At 47.0% G+C, this 17,675-nt stretch overlaps 1 protein-coding gene across 4 annotated transcripts in view; it reads left to right on the plus strand.

Moving 5' to 3' along the window:
- Positions 1 to 17,675, plus strand: part of CLTCL1 (clathrin heavy chain like 1) — a 94,632-nt gene that overhangs the window by 70,289 nt on the left and 6,668 nt on the right. For 3 of the 4 annotated variants that reach the window (XM_025474863.3, XM_025474864.3, XM_025474862.2), the window contains exons 20-28: positions 2,455 to 2,638; positions 3,698 to 3,890; positions 4,505 to 4,662; positions 8,955 to 9,119; positions 11,056 to 11,163; positions 13,600 to 13,767; positions 13,848 to 13,997; positions 16,316 to 16,447; positions 17,405 to 17,515. In XM_025474863.3, coding sequence (XP_025330648.1) covers positions 2,455 to 2,638; positions 3,698 to 3,890; positions 4,505 to 4,662; positions 8,955 to 9,119; positions 11,056 to 11,163; positions 13,600 to 13,767; positions 13,848 to 13,997; positions 16,316 to 16,447; positions 17,405 to 17,515 — 1,369 coding nt within the window. The remainder of the gene's footprint in view (positions 1 to 2,454; positions 2,639 to 3,697; positions 3,891 to 4,504; positions 4,663 to 8,954; positions 9,120 to 11,055; positions 11,164 to 13,599; positions 13,768 to 13,847; positions 13,998 to 16,315; positions 16,448 to 17,404; positions 17,516 to 17,675) is intronic. The other variant, XM_049101886.1, reaches the window with a different exon arrangement.

Genomic DNA, 17,675 nt, shown 5'->3' on the forward strand with positions numbered 1-17,675 from the left:
TCTTTTAAAAAAAAAGTTTTCGTGGAGATCCCTGGGTGGCTCAGCGGTTTAGTGCCTGCCTTCAGCCCGGGGTGTGACCCTGGAGTCCCAGGATCGAGTCCCACGTCGAGCTCCCTGCATGGAGCCTGCTTCTCCCTCTGCCTCTGTCTCTGCCTCTCTCTCTCTCTCTCTCTCTCTCTCATGAATAAATAAATAAAATCTTTAAAAAATAAAATAAAAAAGTTTTCAGACAGCCCTGGTGGCTCAGTGGTTTAGCGCTGCCTCCAGGGCGTGATCTGGAGACCTGGGATCGAGTCCCACGTCAGGCTCCCTGCATGGAGAGCTGCTTCTCCCTCTGCCTGTGTCTCTGCCTCTGTCTCTCTCTCTGTGTGTTTCTCATGAATAAATAAAATCTTTTTTTTTTAAGTTTTCTCTTTTTTTTTTTTTTTAAGATTTTATGTATTTATTTGAGAGAGCGGGAGTGAGATAGAGTGCTGAGCAGGGAGCCTGATACAGGGTCTGATCCCAGGATTCCAGGATCATGATGTGAGCCAAAGGCAGATGCTTAACCAACTGAGCCACCCAGGTGCCCTTAAAAGTTTTCATTTGGATCAAGTCAAAGTCAGACTTTTCTCTTATGGATTGTGTTTTGGTGTTAAGAACTCTGTGCCTGGTCCCAGGTCAAAAATTCTCTCTAAATTCCTTTTAAAAGTCTTACAGTTTTACATTTAGATCTGTGGTCCAGTGCCCACCAACATATGAGGTTTAGGTTTAGGTTCATTTTTTTCTTGTGGATATCCAGTCATTCCAGGGTTATTTGTTAGGTCCTTTGTGCATCAGATTCCTTTTGCATCTTTGCCAAAAATCACTTGGCCAGGTAGCATGATTCCTCCAACTTTATTCTTTTTTTTTAAGATTTTATTTATTTATTCATGAGAGACAGAGACAGAGGCAGAGACAAAGGCAGAGAGAGAAGCAGGCTCCATGCAGGGAGCCCGACGTGGGACTCGATCCTGGGTCTCCAGGATCACACTCTGGGCTGAAGGCGGCGCTAAACCGCTGAGCCACCTGGGCTGCCCCCTCCAACTTTATTCTTGTTCAAGATTTAGAATTAGCTTTGTATCAAAAGGGAAACCTCCTGGAATTTTGACTGGAATTGCATGAGATCTATAGACGAATCTGGGGACAGTTGATATATTTACTATGTTGAGTATATAAATACAACATGTCTCCGTTTATTTAGATCTTTACTTTTTCTCATCAGCATTTTATATTTTTCAGCATATAGATCATGTACATGTTTTATTAGATTAATACCTAAATATTTCATGTTTGGGGAGCTACTGTAAATCGGTAGGGGTTTCTTTGTTTACAATTGTACATTGCTAGTATACAGAACTACAAACGACTTAATGGTTATCCTAATATCTTGCTAAGCTTATGTATTTCTCCTAGGATTTTTTCATAGATTCCTTGGAATTTTCTATCAGTTTTGTTGCTTATAAATAGTGACAGTTTTATTTCTTCCTTTCTAGTCTAGATGCTTTTTATTTATTTTTCTTGCCTAACTGCCTTGACTAGAGCCTCCAGTAGAATGTTGAATAAAAGTGGGGAAAGTGTTCATCATTGTCTTATTCCTGATCCTGGGGAGAAGCATTCAGTCTCTCAGTATTGAGAGCTGTGAATATTATGTAGATGGCCTTCATCATCAGATTGAAGAAATTCCCTTCTAGTTCTAGTTTGCTTAGAGTCCTTATCATTAATGGGTATTGAATTTTGTCAGATATTTTTTCTCAGTCAACATGATGTTCATGTTATTCTTTTTTAGATTCTTAATATGGTACATTACCTTGATTTTCCCCCCATGTTTTTAAATAAGGCAAAATAAAACATTTTATAAGAATGCATCTAGTATGATTAAAGAAAAGTTCAAAAACATGCAAAACTATATTGCTTAGATAGACAGTTTTTTTTTTAAGATTTCTTTATTTGACAGAATGATCACAAAAATGGGGAGTGGGTGAGGGAGAACCAGGTTCTCCTCTGAGCAGGGAGCCTGACTTAGGGCTCGATCCCAGGATCCTGGGAACATGACCTGAGCTGAAGACAGATGGGCAACTCACTGAGGCACCCAGGCACCCCTAGATATACAATTTATATGGCAGAACTATTAAAAACACACACACACACAAAAAAAGCTGTTAGAGGAAAGCCTGTGAAGTAAGGGTGGTGGTTGCTTCTGGAGAAGCCACAGCAGCCCTCCAGTGGTGGGTGGTTTTCTGATTTCTCCTACCTGGTGCTTTCTCAAGACTTTGGACCACATATACTTTATAAATATTCTGTTGTATCATTCATTAGTCATGTGTGTGTGTTTTAAATACTTTTAAATTGAGAGTCTTGGGCCGGTCAACCTGCCAAAGAGTGTCGTGTGGCTTTCATTCCTGTGACACTGTGCTGACTACCACCTCTCCTAAGGAATCTCCAGAATCTGCTGATCCTAACCGCCATTAAGGCAGACCGCACACGGGTCATGGAGTACATCAGCCGCCTGGACAACTACGATGCCCCAGACATTGCAAACATCGCCGTAAGCAGCGCACTGTATGAGGAGGCCTTTGCCATTTTCCGCAAGTTTGATGTAAACGCCTCAGCAATCCAGGTGGGCTGCTGAGTGCGGTCATGGTAGACCCTAGTGACCTCTGCCACACGAGTCCTCATCATCATCTGTCGTCACCCCCATCTGGCTGTTCGATGTCTCTCTCAGATTCTTGTGCTCTTTTCTTCTCTTCACCAGTAACCTGTCTTCCCAGCCTGTTGGCTCCTATTCTGCTAGTACTCCTGTTCTCTGGCAGTCACCCCCGGTCATTCCTCTAGACTTGGGTACCTGAAGCCAGGTCATGTGATCAGCCCTGGTGACTGAGGTCCTTGCATGTGATGACTGTTCCAGTCCTTCACCCCCTGCTACCTCACCTCCCCAGAGCAGTCACCTCTCCAGAGCAGTCCTGCCAGCCCTCCTGCCCACCTTCAGCCCCACCAAGAGCCCTTCCCATAACCCTCCTCTGTTTCCTCCCAGCCTATTGGTCTTTTCTGGTTTTATTTCCAAATCAATTATAAACCATGGGACAGATCACTTTAATTACTCTCTCACCAAGATTCTTTATGTCCTTGCCTCTTCCCTTACCATTTTTCTGTACCTGCCTGTGAAATCTCAGACATAAACACCCCTCTTTTTGGTTCATACATGGTCTGTGGCCTTGCTCTGAGATCAAACTGTATGAGGGGGCAACTGCTGCACCCCAGGCCTCCAGATGACAGTACCCTTCAAGGGTATTTTCTTCCTGATAAGCTATTTCATTCCCTACAGTAGCTCCTTTGAGGCTTTTTACACCCTGTATGCTCCATTGTACTGTCTTACCAGGATCAAGGGCAATTCCCATGTCCTTGTTCTGGACCAAAAAGCTTAGCTTGACTGTCTCCCATTTCTTTATTTCTCTTTTTTGGAGTGTCTCTTCTCCATGAGGCATCTTCCTCCTGTACAGTATAGGTCTTATCTTTTCCTTCCATTCATCATCTGAGAAATACTTAATGCCTGGTTGCTTTGGACTGAATTGAAATGGCCATGCAGCTTTAGGCAAAATGTTCTACATTTTGAACAAAAATCTGCTCCCTATAGTTGACTAGGTGTGGTAAAAAATAAGTGCCCTCTTATAACCCCTAGGTCCTGATTGAGCACATTGGAAACCTGGACCGAGCATACGAGTTTGCAGAGAGATGTAATGAGCCTGCTGTATGGAGTCAGCTGGCCCGCGCCCAGCTCCAGAAAGACTTGGTGAAAGAATCCATCGACTCCTACATCAGAGCGGACGACCCTTCCTCTTACTTAGAGGTCGTTCAGGCAGCCAGCAAGAGCAGTAAGTGAACTTCCTCTCCTTGAGGCTCTGCTTCTCACTGGTGTGAAGCCTGGCAAGAGAAGGATGTGGCCTTCCCAGGAATCTGCACATGTTACGCATCCAGAAATATTGGAGACACCACTAAGTAAAAGTTTTCCAAAAGAATCTATTACTATTAATCTGCTAATGACACTAGCTCTTTAGTTGACTGTTAACTAGACACTAGCTCTTTGGTTGACTGGACAGTTTAAGCACAATGGATAGCACTATCATAATAATTTTAAGGTCAGAACCTTAGGTCCAGAGCTTCTTCTAGCCTTTCCAGTTAACTGGTGCTTGCTTCTCCAGGGACTGGAATAAGCATCCTCTCTCCTGGTGAGGTCTTTACTTGATGATGTAGAGCTTCCCATCCCCGGGGTCAGCCCCTGTGTGATTTTGCTCTTTCTGTCTCTCCCATCTGGGATAGGGCTCTGCTTAGCAGACAAAAGTCCTCCGAGACCTTACCTGGAGTCCAAGCCCTCACTAAGGCAGAGTGGGAGTGTAAACATCTTACCTGAGGATAGAATGGGAGGAACTGAGCCTCCTGTTTAAACTTAGCAGCTCTGGATTAACCTATTTCTATTTTCTGTCTTTAGACAATTGGGAGGATCTGGTTAAATTTCTACAGATGGCCAGGAAAAAGGGCCGAGAATCCTATGTAGAGACTGAACTTATTTTTGCCCTGGCTAAAACCAGCCGTCTGTCTGAACTAGAAGATTGTATTAATGGACCCAACAATGCCCACATCCAGCAGGTAGGCTGTGCCCTGGGGACCGTGAACTGCTACAGGCAGGTTCAGGGATTACTCCCTAGAGTGGCCCAGATCTCTGACCCTGAGAAACAAGCCACAGCTTTGTTACTGTCCCTAGTATGGAAGTTAAGGGCCCTGGCTGTGCACATCAGAAAGATACTCCTAAAAAAAGGTGCCAGGACTATGTGCCAGTATTCTAGCTATTATCATGGGAGAACAAAGTGAACTAACTAGCCAGGTAAAAGAGTTTTTCCATATGTCAGCAGTTATCAAATAACATAATGGGAAAAATATTTTTTAAAGTAGGAAGAACACCAAAATGTTTAAATAAACCTTAAGGGAAAGTGTTAAATAAAAGAAAGATCTAAATAACTGTAAAGTCTATTTCCTGGCATACAGTGTTACCCCTAGAAAAAGTGATAGAGATGAAGGGTTAATAGAATATATTCTAACCCCTCTGTAAAGAATACACACACTTTACTGAAATAAGTAACACAAAAGTGGACTTAGGATTCTTTATTTCAAAGTAAGATCCAGGGATCCCTGGGTGGTGCAGCGGTTTAGCACCTGCCTTTGGCTCAGGGCGCGATCCTGGAGACCCGGGATCGAATCCCACATCGGGCTCCCGGTGCATGGAGCCTGCTTCTCCCTCTGCCTGTGTCTCTGCCTCTCTCTCTCTCTCTCTCTCTCTTTCTCTCTCTCTCTCTCTCTCTCTGTGACTATCATAAATAAAAATTTAAAAAAAAACAAAGTAAGATCCAATTAGCTGTTGGAAATTAGGTTGGAGTTTTGAAAGGGCTTAAAAGTTCATCATGTAATTCTGTAACTAAAATTCCATATGAAAGAATTATAGGTAAAAGTTGAGGGGGTTTTATCTAAAAGTTTTAAATATCTATTTGAGTCTTTCCATGAGGAAGGAGTTTTTAAGCATATAAGCAGTTGAAGAAAGCACAAAGGAAAGTATCAGTTCATCTAATGCATAAAAGTTCTACATATATGTATATTCCTAATCATGGGTCTCATAGGTCTAAATGTAAAAATAAATCCCAAGAAAGAAAAAAAAGTACAGATAACTTTAATATAAATATCTAATCATTGCACCATGGTTTATACCAATAATAGTTGAAAGCCAGTGTCCCAAAAAAGGAAATAATGAAACACCATCCATCAGTGGAATATAATATAGCCATTACAGGTATTTAGAGCCTTGTTTGTGACAGAAAAATCTTTTGAGGTAAGTTGCAGCTGAGTGAAAACCTGCATGTACAATATGATGAACATATCTATGTACTTAGAAAAAACATGTCAAGTGTGACAGCAAAGATACAGTTTAGGCAGTAGTCTTCCATTTTCCTTTCATTTGCCCGTTTTGCCAAGTTTTGTTTTGATTGGTGACCAAAACTTTTTAAATTGTCTTTATAATCAGAAAATTAGTAAGATGTTAGAAAATGAAGCCTTGTCCGAGATCTCCCTCTGAATTCATAACAGAATTCTCCTAACTGGGGAGCCCATTAAATACCATAGCCAGAGATGCTCTTTTGGGTCACACCAAAGGTAAATCCTACCGGAAAGCTAGCTGGCCTGGGAAACTCAGATGGCTTTGTTTGTTCTTTGCCTCTGTTCATGGTGACCCTAAGGCTGTACTCACTGCCTTCCACAGTCCTCCAAGGTGGGCTCAGTACACATCAACCAGCTCCAACCCACCACCTATTTTTATGTTTCCCACAGTCTGGCTTCTGCTGACTGAATTCCCATGATGTCATTTTACTCATTTTCCCTGTATTGCCTATAAGTCAACAATAACAGGTCTTAAAGGATCATGTGCTTTGATATGATACTTCATTAATTAATCCATTCAACAAACTTTTCTTGAGTATCTTCCATGTGCCAGGATAGGGACTGTGGATGCAGATGTGAAAGTAGTAGTCGTAGTCAAATTTCTGTCTTTGTAGATCTTATGATCCATTCAAGAAATTTCTTGTATGTTAAATGGTAAATGTATAGAAGAAAAGTACAGCAGGGAGGGGTGGACAGTGTAGGGCAGGTGATGTGGGTGAGGTGGATGGTACACTTCTAGACAGGTGGCCAGGAAGATGTCTAGAGGTGAGTTTTTGAGTCTGCATCTCTGTGGGGGAGGAGGCCTGAGCATGGACAGCCTATTCAAGGGTGCCTTGAGGAGTGTTTGGGCATATTGCAGGAACAGTGCAGTGCAGAGGTGGCCTAGGAGGCTGAAGCAGCACAGTCAAACATGGACTCAGTTAAGTCAAAGGTGGAACACTGGGGAATGATGGTTGTTGGCAGGGCATGTCAGGACTTGGAGGCCATGGGCAGAATTCTGGCTTTCAGTCTGGGAAGAGGACACTGAACAGAGGAGGGATATGATCTGGTCTTAGGGGTTAACAGAACTCCGCTGGTTGCTGTGCTGAAAATAGACTGAAGGACAGAGACAGAAGCAATGAGAGCAGATAAGTGATTCAGTAGCCCGGGCCAGAGTCAATGGCCACTCAGAGAAAGTGATCGGGATGAGTGGCAGAGAGCTGGTGATATGCTTGGGTTGTAGGTGGAGTTTAAGTGAGAAGCGGGAGTGAGGCATCTGTGCCATGTGTGGCACGGGACAGTTTTGGACAGATGGATTTGTGTCTGCCAAGGTGGGGCCCTGTATGAGGCCTACCTTGAGGACAGTCAAGACTCATATGCAGACAAGTTCAATCTTGACATCCAGAGATGTCTGTCCAGCTGGGTACAGAAGTCCAATTTCTAAGGAGAATTTGAAACTAGAGCTGTAAAAGTGGCAGCCTTCAGTGTGCAGTTGACACTGTACAGTGGGGGGAAGCTGAGGCCTGAGACTAGGTCACTCCTAAGCCCAGGTGCAGGAAGATGGCTGGAGGTAGCGGGGACAAAAGCAAAGGTTTGTACAGGGAAGCAAGTATATATCTGTCCAGGAGAGTGTTAGGGAAGCCAGATGGTGTGCTGGTGACTTAAAGCAGTGACCCTGCTGGTGAATCAGCAAGAGACTGATTGCAGCAGATTCCAGAGAGCACAGAAAGAGACTGGGGACAGCTCTTAAGACACACAGACACCTCTTCTGAGAAGTACTGCTTGAAAAGAAATGCTAAAAGCTGGGTGGTAGCCAATAGCTGGGCTGAGGTCACAGTGAAGATTGGTTGGTTTGGTTTGGAGCTGGGGAAAGCAGTAGTGATTCCTTAAGCTTATAGCAGTGATTTAGGATAGAGGGCAAAATCACTGCTAGGGCTTCCTGGGCCCCTGACCTAGAGTAGGGGAGGGGAGCTGGGATCGTGTGTACCAGGTGAGTTGGCCCAGGTGGCCAGGTGAGGACCACAGATGCAGGGGGCAGACTCAGTCCTGATGCTTATGGACAGGATCTTCTGATTGTGTCTGTCTCCTCAGGATCTGAGAACCAAGCATTCAGCCTGAGCTGTTGGAGATTTTGGGAGAGAAGCTAGGAAATGAATGATGGAAAGGAGCAAGTACCTGGGCTGAGGGAGTAGGATGGCTAATGTCACGAGTTCCTCTGGGGTCACCATCATGAAGTTTAAGAGAGCCCAGGCAGCACTTGGGAGTTCAGCTCTCTGAACTTAGCTCTGCAGTCCTGGGTGTGTGGAGTTGGCAGAGAACCGCTCTAACCAAGACTAGGGTCTGGCCAAGTACAACCAAGGGAGTGAAGATAGAGCCCACATGGCTTGCCAACAGCCATCAAGCCAGGAGGAGAGTTGGCCAGGTGCAGATGGGAGTGGTGGGTTAGGAGTTGGGGGCTGGAGGTGGTGAGCTGGAGAGGAGGGGAGATGGCAGGCAGAGTAGGTTCTGGTACTAAGCTTCCCAGGATTGGCAGTTGACAGTGACTGGCTACCATTAGAGACACAAGGTCCTCAGACCAGAGGAATTCAGAGGAAGCTAAAGCTGTCAGGGAGTGAGGGAGATCTTTGGATGGCAGCAAGAACCAGGGCTGTGTGTGATCCCTGGCAGGCTATTCTCTGGTAGGCAGCTGTTGTGGAGAGGAGACTAGAAGCAGCAAGGAGCACAGCTCTGAGGCCAGGCCCACCGGGGTGCAGCTGTGGGAGATGATAGCCAGCATACACAGGAGCAGGCAGGTGTGGGTCCAGGGCTTGAGAGTCACGCTTCATCCTTCAGAAGCTCTGTGGTGGCCCAGGCTGCTGTGTGATCAGAAAGATACCTTCTTTGAAAACAGAAATACCCTATCAATTGGAACTTTAGACTACCTCTGGAGGATCTTCCCATTTAAGAAGGTCTCAGCAGAGCTACCCGGTTGTTCATAGGTTGGAGACCGCTGTTACGAGGAGGGAATGTATGAAGCTGCCAAGCTGTTGTACAGCAGCGTTTCTAACTTTGCCCGCCTAGCTTCCACCCTGGTCCACCTCGGGGAATATCAGGCAGCAGTGGACAGCAGCCGCAAGGCCAACAGCACCCGCACGTGGAAGGAGGTAAGCTTAGTTGGTCTTCAGAGGACCACTGGTCTCTCAAGCCTTCCCCCTTTGTCCTTCCTTCCTCCACACCGTTGTGCCACATGGGATGTGTCTGGATGCCTGCCTTGTCCAGGCAGGGTTCTGAGTCTTCTCAGCAGGGGAAGGCTCAGAGAATCTCATAAGCTATCAGTTGTGGTTGTAGCAAAGGTCCTGGAGGACTCCGTGTTGGACCAATCAGCCCCCAGAAGCTGTCTTAATAGCATGGAATTATCAGTCTGAGCAGTGGTATCATGATTTAAGATATTTGTATAAACCACCATATTCTCAGGGTAATCACTGTAAATTGGCATTGTTGATCTTTTATAGTAAATTGATAGGGCATATCTATAGCTCACTGATACTATCAGTATCTGTAAGTAGAAAAAAGTTTTAAAGAAAGGTGCAAAAGATTTAGCTTCAATGAATCTCTGAAGTACTGTTTAATAAAAGATTAAAATCAACATCAATGTCCAATATCAAGGGCATGGTTAAATAGTATACATATTGTAACTACCAAACTGCATAGGCAGGGTTACAGGAGGGAAGGTTTTTGAAGTATTCTGTGAGAAATCGAAGTAGAATGTCCAGTGTAATTCCCTTCTGTTTGTGAGTGTGTGAGAGAGAGAGCTGGTGGGTGCTCTATCACAGGGAAAATAGTGGGTAACAATTGTGTCTCAAGGTAACGACCAATTATCTCTGGGTTGTGGGATTATTTTTGTTTATCTGGGTTTCCTGCCTCATCTACCATGAAAACACATGCGTATATAGAAGATGAAGTTGGGAAACCTCAAGAGAAGCCAGCTCTGCCTGTGGGTATGAGGACTGTCTGTAGCCATTGAAAGAAGAGCAAGCTTATGAGCACCTGGGTGGCTCAGTGGGTTAAGTGTCTGACTTAGGCTCAGGTCATGATCCCACGGTTCTGGTATCAAGCCTCACTTGGCTTCCTGCTCAGCAGGGGTTTTCTTCCGCCTCTCCCTCTCCCTCTGCCCTTCCCCTTGCTTGTGCTCTCTTGCACACGCACTCTCTGTCTCTGTCTTTGTCTCTCTCAAATAAATAAATAAATAAATAAATAAATAAATAAATAAATAAATAAAATCTTAGAAATAAAGAAACAAAAGGAAATGACAAAGGAAGAAGAGCAACTCAGGGGCCTCTTTCGAGTCTTTCTGAGCAGAAATGCACGGGGCTGCTTTTACTCCCTAGAACTTATGTGTATATACCTCAGAGTATCTTAAAACAAAAGCCCAGTTAGAAAAATATTTATTAAAGTATAAGCTCCTCCCACATAAACAGCACTCAGATGAACTGTGCTCCATTGACAGCTATTCTTGAGCTTTGTTAAAGTGTTTTCAAACCCCAAACCTGAAATGCCAGCATAGCTTTCCTGTCACCTAAAGAGACCTTAACATCTCAGGACTTAAAAGTAATACATGAGCCGCCTTCTCTCTGTGGTCTCAAACATCCCCTTGGCCTGCAGATTAGAAAGTTCATTATTTTTTCCTCCCAGTCTCATACAGCTCACCTTTCAGTTATTTACTTGTTCAGAATCTAACTTTAAAAACCCCGTCTGGGGATCCCTGGGTGGCGCAGCGGTTTGGCGCCTGCCTTTGGCCCAGGGCGCGATCCCGGAGACCTGGGATCAAATTCCACGTCGGGCTCCCGGTGCATGGAGCCTGCTTCTCCCTCTGCCTGTGTCTCTGCCTCTCTCTCTCTCTCTCTCTCTCTCTCTCTCTTACTATCATAAATAAATAAAAATTTAAAAAAATATTAAATAAATAAAAAAATAAAAATAAATAAAAATAAAAACCCCGTCTGCTGGTATTTCTGCATTTGTAGTTACATCCTTGGTAGCCAGCTGTTGGGGCCCTGTGCCCCGTCTGGGGACATTCACACTGTCTGGCCTTGCCTCCCATAGGTGTGCTTTGCATGTGTGGATGGGCAGGAGTTCCGCCTTGCACAGCTGTGTGGTCTTCACATTGTCATTCACGCAGATGAGCTGGAGGAGCTGATACACTATTACCAGGTAACTAGTCTCTGACCAGAGATTATCTCTATTAACAGTGAAGGTAACAAGTAACACCTAAACACTCCACATAGAGGGTCGCTTATCCCCTTAGTATGGGTCACATCCACAGGAAGTCATACAAAGCACTGTCTCTACGGGAAAGTCTTTTCATGTGCTAGACAACCTGTCCACAAATTGGATGGGTGTGTTAGATATCCTGGACCTCACTTCTGGCTGATATTTGTGGTTTTAAGTGCCCTTCCCCTCCTGTTATGTCCTTGGACCTTCAGAAGCCCAGCCAGTGGCTTGGATAACCCTTGGATACCTTGCCGGGAACACTGGGCCAGTCATGGCAGAGACACAGCCCACATCCTAGTGCCCCAGAATGTGGCCTACAGAGGGTATGATTATCAGGTACCATGGAGACAGGGGGCCTGCAACAGTCCAGGGGAGGGAACCCAGGAGGCCTTAGAAGAGTGGGAGCTACCCGTGTTGGTATCCTAGTTAATCTTCACTGTCAGGTGGTTGACAGACATCAAGTGTGTTGAGGGCCTGGGCCTCTGTCTGGAAATCCTGGAACTATATGTGTGAAAGTGTGAAGGTAGCAGGGAAGACTAAAAGTTTGATTTTGCTCAGCAGTGTTATTGGTCACATGGAACTCAAGCCCCAGCCTCCCTCACTGACTGTATAGTAAGGACTATGGGGGGACTTAGCAAGTCACGGGGTTCAAGGGGCTGTGACCTTGTGAAAATGAGTGCCACTGGAGACTAAAATGTCAAGATAGGCTGGATGACTTTTCTTGACATACACTTTCCTATTCTACAGAAGTTCACAAAATAAAACTGTAAAGTAGACAGGGAAAGTAATGAAGCAGTCTGGTGACTAAACAAATATTTCATTTGTTCAGCAGGTGTTAAAGCACCTGCCATATGCTGGGCATTATTCTAGGTAATGATAGCAGCGGACCAAACAGAAAAACCCTCACTCAGTTGAATTTACATTCAGTGAGGTTGACAGGCAACACACATGTTTGGAAGTGATGAGTGACAAGGGCACTGGAGCCTAACAAGGGCAGTGGAGCCTAAGACCAGGAGGGCCTAGGTGAAACCACAGAGGGGTTATTGAGAGGGTGACCCTGAAAGGAGACATGGAGAAGTTGAGAGGCTTGGTCATGGGGATATTTGAAGGAAGAATCAGCAGCCAGAGCAGAGTCCAAAGGCAGGAATATGCCAAGTATTTGAGGAAGGGTCCTGGGGAAGGGAGATCGGGGACACAGGCCCTCATGAAAGACTCACAGAAGGACACAGGACCTGAGCATAAGGGGCTATTCTGACTTGCAGGTTGAGAACAGACTCTTCTGGGGATAAGCAGGTGGGGGACGGTGCAGGTGGCAGCCCGGAGAGCCCTGAAGTGGGTGGTGTGGGGTAAGAAGTGGTCAGGTTTCAGGAGTTTTGAGTGTGCAACCGAGTCAATATGTTAGTGGATTGTGTATGACTAAGAGAGAAAAGACAAGGATGACTCCATTTATTTTGGGCCTGAACAACTTGAGGTTCTCCCTAGTGGACATGGGCAAGACTAAAGAGACTAGTGGAAGGAAGGACAAGGGTTAAGTTTTGGACACACCAAGTTTGAGCTGCCAATTGGATGTTCATATAGAGGTGTCAGGGAGGCAGAGGGAAACAGGGCCTGGGTGTTCAGAGAAGAAGCTCAGCTAGAGAAGTGAAATAGGATCCATTGGTTGACACATAGATGGAACATAAAGACATACAACTTAAGTGAGGGCATGGGGGGTGGGGGGTGGGAGCAGATAAAGAATAGCTGAAATAGCATGTTGGGGTAAAGCAAGAAGCAGCTCCAGAGAACAAGATGGCTGTGCCCAGGAGGGAAGGATAGTCAGCCAGGCAGGGTCCTGCTGAGGAGTTTTGCTGGAAAGAGTAGAGAATCGGTGGGTAGAGATGGTAGGGGCCATGGAGTCAGGAGAGAGCATTTCAGGATGAGAAAATTAGTAGGATGTTTGCTCAAGGCAAGCTGTGGAGGGATAAGCTGGTGCCCAGAGAGAAAGGGACAGTTACTGACCTAGCAGCCTCAGTAGGTGGCAGGTGCTGGGGCCTGGGCTCCAGGTTGGCTGGGTCCTAAGCAGGAACATGAGCAGCTCGCCAGCAGACAACATGGGTACAGATGATGGCAGGGTCAACACGGGCATTTGCTTCTAATGGCTTCCATTTCTCAGTGAAGCAGGAGCAAGGTTATCCGTAGAGTGAAGACAATGAGGAGAGTGTGAAGTCCCCTGGGGGTGGCCCTGGAGATTTTCGGGCATTATTGTGATGAGACCCAGTCAGACTCAGCTTAGGCATGCCAGGCAGGCTGGAACCAGAGCGCATACGAGAGAGGGAGCAGGGCTGGCCACTCCGAGTACATTTAGCCCTACGCCAAGTATGTCTGTCGGTCTGTCAGGATCGGGGATACTTTGAGGAACTGATCTCTCTGCTGGAGGCTGCCCTGGGCCTGGAGCGAGCCCACATGGGCATGTTCACAGAGCTGGCCATCCTCTACTCCAAATTCAAGCCTCAGAAGATGCCAGAGCACCTGGAGCTTTTCTGGTCCCGAGTCAACATCCCAAAGGTAATGTAGCCCTCCAAGGTTCTAGCTGCCGTGAGCCTATGTGGCACAAGCCCAGCCCTCGGCCATGGCTGTCCCCGCAGGTGCTGAGAGCGGCAGAGCAGGCGCATCTCTGGGCAGAGCTGGTGTTCCTCTATGACAAGTATGAGGAGTATGACAATGCCGTCCTTACCATGATCAATCACCCTACTGACGCCTGGAGGGAAGGACAGTTCAAGGACGTCATTGCCAAGGTCAGAGGGTGCCTGAGCATCATCCCCCCCTCTGCTTCTGCCCAGCCTGCCCTGCGGGGGTCGGGGGGCTAGGATGACTGCCAGCATGTGTGCCCAGAGTGTGTTTGTGTTTGCCTTCATCCCGTGAGTCTCTGTGCCCTCTGTGCGGGCGGTGGGGATTCTGTCTGCACAGAGGGGACAGATGTTTCGGATGGGTAGTGATTGGCCTTGACCTCATAGCTGGTCTGCAGGTGGGACAGGGGCCAGGGCCACTCTCCCTCCCTCCCTCCCTCCCTCCCTCCCATGCACGGTCCTGAACAGCCACACCCTGGTGTTTGCTCTTCCTTCTGCCCTGTCATACTGGGGCCCACCTCCAGACTCTGTCTATATCATTTCCTGTTGTTTCATATTTCCTACCATCTGGCATATTTTTTCTTCACATCTCTCCTCCCAAAACTGCCACCCTCAGAGCCACTTGTGGAGGTGGAGTCCTGAGCCTGGATCTGCTGGCCTCTGGGTCCCTGCCCTTCCTAGGAGTTTCCACCCTCCAGTAGTCTAGTTGGGATAAACCAGGGTGCTGAACTAGTCTCCCAGCTGCCATCTCATGTTGGCAGGTGTCAGGTCTGGGTGCAAGCACTGAGTGGACCTCTGCTGTTTTGTTTCTGGGCTCAGAGTGGGCCCAGCTTTCAAGCCTCTCTTTTCCTCTGTGAGCTCTGTATGTTTGAAGGTAGGGACATGAAGTTTTCTGTCATCAGGCCCGGGTCTTTTGCTCTGAGTGTCCTCGTTTTGTCCCAGTGGCCTTATACGAGTAACTTGTCTACAGATCTTTCCCATTTGTTGTCTGTCAGTGAAAGATGGCATTTTGACTGTGTGTCTGTCTTACTGCTCCCAGGGTGGCAGGGACAGGGGAGCATGTGAACTCCTCACCGTCTGGGTCCAGGGAATTGTCTGCCTCTGTTCTACATATGGCTGCTGGGGGCAGGTGTGGGTGACAGGTGGGATGCCTAGCCAGGTCTCAGTGTCTGGGGTCACATGTCAGTGCTATTCACATACCAGTGTGGTGGAATGTGGAATCAGTGGCTGCCTGCAGATGTCCCACCCTGTATAGGTCTGCAGGTTGCTGAGGAAGGGTGGCCGGAGTTCACGTTCCTGTGCCCCCAGCACGTGAAAGCCATGCTGGAAAACCTACACCTGATCAATTCTAGGCGTGCTTTTTTCACATTGAACTCAAATGATAATCAGGGTGCATTTTAAAATTGATGATGTGCCATGGTTGAGGTGGCAGTGCTTTCTGTTTCTTAGTGGTATCTGGAGCATTCTAAGTTGTCCAGGCAGCTGATGTGGCCCATGACCCGAGTTCAGTCCACCTGGATGGTGGTCAGGATAAGAAGCTTCAGGTCAGGATAAGAGGAGAGACGGAGGGCATCATGGCATCTTGGGCCCTAGGTCTCATGCTTGCAGACAAGACCATTTCTTGTGGCAAAATAGTGTTCACACAGTTGACAGTTGAGTTCTGTTCTTGGTGCAACACATTGGTGCATCTGCGTCTGCCATGTGAGCCTCCTGTCAGGTCACATGTGGAGGAGAAAGGGAGGTAGAGGACACCAGCTGGAATGGTACCTGTCAGAGAGGACATTGCTGGCATTCTGGGCACATAACAGGAGAGCTTCAGAATCACCTGACCATAAGACTGAGCGGTGGAGGGCCAGATAGGGGTGACACAGGCCTGGGTTGTATCTCAGCCATTTGCTGTCTCTGTCACTTTGAGCTAATGTCATCACTGTGAACCTCAGTGACCCCATCCATAAAATAGACAGGGTCAGCCTGGAGTGACTCATTCCTCCTCTGTGTACCAGGGTGCCCAGTCTGAGCACCATGGCGTCTTACCTGAGAGCAATGTAGACATAATAGGATGTGTTATGGATTTGTTTACAGCTCAGGCTGCACATCCAGGGAGGACTGAGGGACTCTTGCTTGGATAAAACCACATTTTGGTGTTTGGATTTATCGTGGCTTGTTACCCCTCTTTCATTCACTCAACAGAAATTATTCGTTGGGCATCGACCTCTGTCAAATACTAGGGCAAGGTAGGAAACAAACGTCTGCCTCTTAGGTCATTGAGGGGCAAGTGCTGAGGAGAAAAATGTCAGAAGTAGGAAAGGGGGCATGTTGGGAGGGAGTATGTGGTCTTAAAAGGGGCGTTCACAACAAGCCTTGCTAATAAAGTACGTTTGAGCAAATACCAGGAGTTACAGTAGAGTATGCTGCATCTAAGACACGTGGGTGGGGCAGTCTGGAGATTGACAGAGGCCAACCCTCAGCTCTGTCCCCACCTCCAGGTTGCCAATGTGGAGCTCTACTATAAAGCCCTTCAGTTCTATTTGGATTACAAACCTCTGCTCCTCAATGACCTGTTGCTTGTGCTGGCGCCCCGGCTAGACCATACCCGGACTGTTGGCTTCTTTTCAAAGGTGAGTCAGCCAGCATCCCAGGGCCAGAGAAGGGTGTGTTGGGCCAAGGTCATCTGAATGGTAGTTTCTTAATTAAATTTTTTTCTTTTTTTAAAGATTTTATTATCTATTTATGAGAGACACACAGAGAGAGGCAGAGACACAGGTAGAAGGAGAAGCAGGCTCCCCGCGGGGAGCCCGTTGTGAGATTCCATCCCAGGACCCCAGGATCATGACCTGAACCAAAGGCAGATGCTCAACCACTGAGCCACCCCGGCGTCCCTAAAGTTTTTGTTGTTGTTGTTAAAAGATTTTATTTATTTGAGAGAAAGAGCACACAAGCAGGGAGAACAGCAGAGGGAGAGGCAGCGACCCCCTGCTGAGCAGGGAGCCCAGCACAGGCCTCAATCCTAGGCCCCTGGGATCATGACCTGAGCCGAAGGCAGACACTTAACCAACTGAGCCATCCAGGCACTCATTCCTTAATGAATAGTTGTTTTGTTTTGTTTTAAAGATTTTTATTTATTCATGAGAGACACAGAGAGAGAGGCAGAGACACGAGCAGAAGGAGAAGCAGGCTCCATGCAGGGAGCCCAATGCGGAACTTGATCCTGGGACTCCAAGATCACGCTCCCGGCCAAAGGCAGGCGCCAAACCGCTGAGCCACTCAGGGATCCTTTAATGAGTAGTTTATTAAATTGATCCTTAGCAAATATAAAAATTAAATGTATCAAACCGCTTTAGGTTTCAGATATAGCTTTGTACTTCCACCAAAATGTCCATAGATGAAATGGTATTTGTTTAGTAACCCAGACAGCCCTTCATGTGTTAGTATGTGTAGAGCATATCAGTTGTGGGTGTCCAGAAGGAGACCTGGAGCTAGGCTGTATGCATTGGCCCATCAGTGTGTCCCAGGGCCCCCAGCTTAGTGCCCTGATGACTTGCCTGAGTACCCTAACCATTCTCCTGACTCGTCAGGCAGGCCAGTTGCCCCTAGTGAAGCCTTACCTGCGGTCAGTCCAGAGCCACAACAACAAGAGTGTGAATGAGGCTCTCAACCACCTACTGACGGAAGAGGAGGATTACCAGGTGGGTGTGAGGGAAGCAGCCATGTTGGGCGCTCAGGGACTGGAGAGCCCTTCTCCACACCAGCCTTCTTCCCCAAAGGCTGACCTTGCACAGGAGTGGTCATGGATCCCACCAGAGGGAGATGGGAAGGGGCCTTTTGAGGTCATGGTGGCAGCAACTG

This window comes from Canis lupus, chromosome 26, assembly GCF_003254725.2.
Source record: "Canis lupus dingo isolate Sandy chromosome 26, ASM325472v2, whole genome shotgun sequence".
In the NCBI taxonomy this organism is placed as follows: Eukaryota; Metazoa; Chordata; class Mammalia; order Carnivora; family Canidae; genus Canis; species Canis lupus.